The 3,344-nt window shown below is 52.1% G+C and overlaps 1 protein-coding gene across 1 annotated transcript in view; it reads right to left on the bottom strand.

Moving 5' to 3' along the window:
• The window catches only part of ASH1L (ASH1 like histone lysine methyltransferase), a 106,031-nt gene that overhangs the window by 56,341 nt on the left and 46,346 nt on the right, over positions 1 to 3,344 (bottom strand). Inside the window, 1 exon segment of the mRNA XM_023534302.1 lies at positions 2,185 to 2,331. Coding sequence (XP_023390070.1) covers positions 2,185 to 2,331 — 147 coding nt within the window.

Genomic DNA, 3,344 nt, shown 5'->3' with positions numbered 1-3,344 from the left:
AATTTACCGCATACGCACCATCACGACCGAGACACAGAGCATCGCCATCGCCCTCCAAGGCCCCCGGAGCCCACCGACACCGCCCCGGGAGAAGCTGCTCCTCCGCCTGAGCACTGCAGAGCGAGTCTGCTTTGCTGCGGCTTCATGCGAAACGGCAGGACAGGTGCGCACAGCACACTGCCGAGTTGTCCTCGTTGACAGAGGTTCACGGACACGTCCTCCAGCCCTCACTACTCTGGGCAGCGACCCCAAGTAGCCTCAATTTACACATGAGAAAGCTGTGGCTCAAACAGTGTACGGACCTGGCCCTAGAGTGTACACTATCGCTGAAGCTGAAGCCACCAGATCGGCCTCGAAACCCCGCTTGCCCACCGCATCCCGCCGCCTCCTCCCACGGACAGCGTCTGGCCATGCCCTGTCTGAGACGCCTTTGAAATCTCAATCCAAAGTGCACGAGGCTTTCCTGCTGAACTCTGTGTCACACCAGCGTGTCTGCTGAATCGTGGTCTGGGGACACGTCGACATCAGTCACTCCTCACTCGCTTCGAGCGCCTCCCGGAAGCGGGCAGAAGCCAAGCCCCTGAGCCGGCACGACGCGGCGAACACGGCGAAGGCGGACATCGCGCGCGCCCTCGAGCCGCACGCCGACACGGGCTCGCAGAGAGGCCTGGCGCCCAGGAAGAAATTAAATTTTCGGACCATAAATCTCGACTGGTCTCCTAACCAAAGACACCTGGACAGAAAGCTAAGAAATAACATGTCGCTTCCTTGGTTAAAACTTTCAGTGTTTTCGAAGCGTTACCAAGACTACGTGACTGGTCCCCAGACTCGTGCTCGGTCACTGTTGTTACGGTGGCCACACTGGCTCTTTTATTTAGCTTCTTGAACTCACCATTCTCCCCCTTACTTATATTCCTCCCACTACCTGAAAGAAACACTCCCATCTCCCCTGGTAACACTGCTAAGTTCAAAATGACTGCTCACTCTCCGGTCCTCGTAAAGTCAGAAGACAGATACACAGCATCCTCTCCTCCTTTTCTGGAAGCACACATACTATCGTCAGTAAAAAGAAAATCGAGAATGCAACGTAAATCTATGAATTATGAAAATCTGTTATACCGTAAGAGATTACACGTATTTAAGTACGTAAACATTACTAACAGTAGAGATTAGAAATAAACATGCACAGAGCTGCGTCTCATGACCTCGCGGATTGTTTCGTGTCACCGTGGAGACTGACTTCACTGACCGGCTCCCCGCAGTGCATCTGCGAACTCCTCTAACTCGACACTTACAACCTCCGTTCCTCGGTCTGCCCACTCTCGTACCTGTTCATTTGGAACCATTCCCTACAGACTAAAGGAGTCCCCGTCCGGCTACCTGCGGTCTATGGCAGTCTGAAAATACTAAATGGAAAATTTCAGAAAGAAACAGTCCCTAAGTGCTACATTTCACGGTGTTACGAGCAGTGGAAAGAAGTCCCGTCCCGCCCCGCTCTGTCCCGCATGGTGCGGGAATCACCCCTTTGTCCTGAGTGTCCGCGCCCGACAGCCACCCAGGAGCCGGCGATGTGATCGGGTCAGCTGTCTCCCCACTGTGGCGCTAGCCGTCAAGTCACTACGGCTCTGCTAAGTAACGACCCCACGGCACAGGAGCAGCGGTGCCAGCGATTCGGAGAAGCCAGAGAGAGGCCGCAAAGCGCTTCCTTCAGGTGAAAAGGTGACAGTTCACTTAACGGGGAGAAAAGCGACCACGTGCTGAGGCTAAGATCTACGGGAGACTGTGGAGGAGCAAAGGGGACTCGTGCGCGTTCTGCTGTCGCACTTCAAACTGGAAAAGCCGTGGCCGCGGGGCGGCCAGGGCTTAGTGACGATGGGAGAGGGACCGACGGGAAAGGGACCAAGTCTGCAGCTGGGCGGCATGTGCCGGGACGGGGTGTGTGGACGGGCCAGTCCTGTCCGGGGTGGCAGGCGTCTGCCGGGCGCTTGGCGCGGACCCCGGGGAAGGGAGGGCCACTGCACGCGTGGCCGGACACGAAGGGGCAGAGAGGGAAGGCCTGCGCCGCTTCGCTGCACACCGCGCCGACTCCCACACCCACGACCGCTCTGCTCTTCCCTACGGCGTTATGCTGTAAGTCAACGTCAACTCCCGTTCCTCTCCGAGGCCTACGGGACCGTCGCATACGTCTGTTGACGAATGACAGGCGAGCCTCCTCAAATGAGCAGCACGTGCCTGGGGAAGTGCTCTCAGACGAAGACCTCTTCCGGGCGGGGCTACAGTTTGTGCTCTCTGACGGCCGCTGGGAAGACTTATCTGAGGTTGGCTGGGAACCTAGGAAGACAGGAAAAGATAGAAATCATAGGAAAACTCGAGTCTAAAAACCACGGTAAGTCATTCTGTTAGCACCTAACCGCTCCGTGGTGGCCACGGCTGTTCCCGGGAATAACATAACATGACCTTGCAGACAACAGGACAGGAGGAGGCGATAAGCAGAGCACAAACCACACCAGATGCTGCCGACAGAATTTCACAGGTCTCAGACACGTCCTCTGTCCCGTTACGCTGACAGGAAAATGAGTTTTAGTGAAGCACGAACAGAATAAACGACTCGGTTTTTCTGCATTAGCGCTACGAGACATATAACAGATTTTATTGATAAAAATCACTAACAGCATTCGAATCGAATCTGGTCCTGATTACTGACTCTGACTGATCGCATAAACTGACAAAACTTCCAGTGCTTAGGGATGGATGAGAAGAGCAGGTCGAGCTGAGCACTCCGCTTAACAGAAGCAGAGACGAAAGTTCAAGAGTTGGACCTAAAACCCACACGTCCTATGTCATCCTCAGAGATTATTTTCATAGTCTATGTTTTTCCTCTACAGCATATTCTAGAAGAAGTGATTAATTTACCCATGGAATAGAATAAACCTCTTTTAAAGCTGTACACTTAAGGTTCTTTGCTTACATACACGAAAGCCCATGAAGACAAAAAAACTCAACGTCCTTTTAAAAGGTCTCATTCTTTTACCAAAACCCCAAATCGATGCAGCATAATTTAACACTTCTCTTACTCAGAAGTATGCCACTCAGGAAAGATTATTTTCCTGAATAAAATATTCCCGGCTCTGCTACTGGGCTCCTTATGATCTAAGAAGCCAGCTGTTTAGACTACATAATAAATATTCATTTCATGTTTGTCAAAAAACTAGGAGCACTCTGAAATATCCGCTTTTAACTTGAAAAACAGTAGGAACAAAAAGCCTTACGTACAACCGCAGGCACAAAGGTACAAGAAATCAAATACCTGAAGATGAGATTTTTAAGATCTGCCTCAAAATGAG

This window comes from Pteropus vampyrus, unplaced genomic scaffold (genome assembly GCF_000151845.1).
Source record: "Pteropus vampyrus isolate Shadow unplaced genomic scaffold, Pvam_2.0 Scaffold124, whole genome shotgun sequence".
Lineage (NCBI taxonomy): Eukaryota > Metazoa > Chordata > Mammalia > Chiroptera > Pteropodidae > Pteropus > Pteropus vampyrus.
Note: the sequence above shows the minus strand (reverse complement) of the source record. Positions and strands in the feature narration are given on the sequence as shown.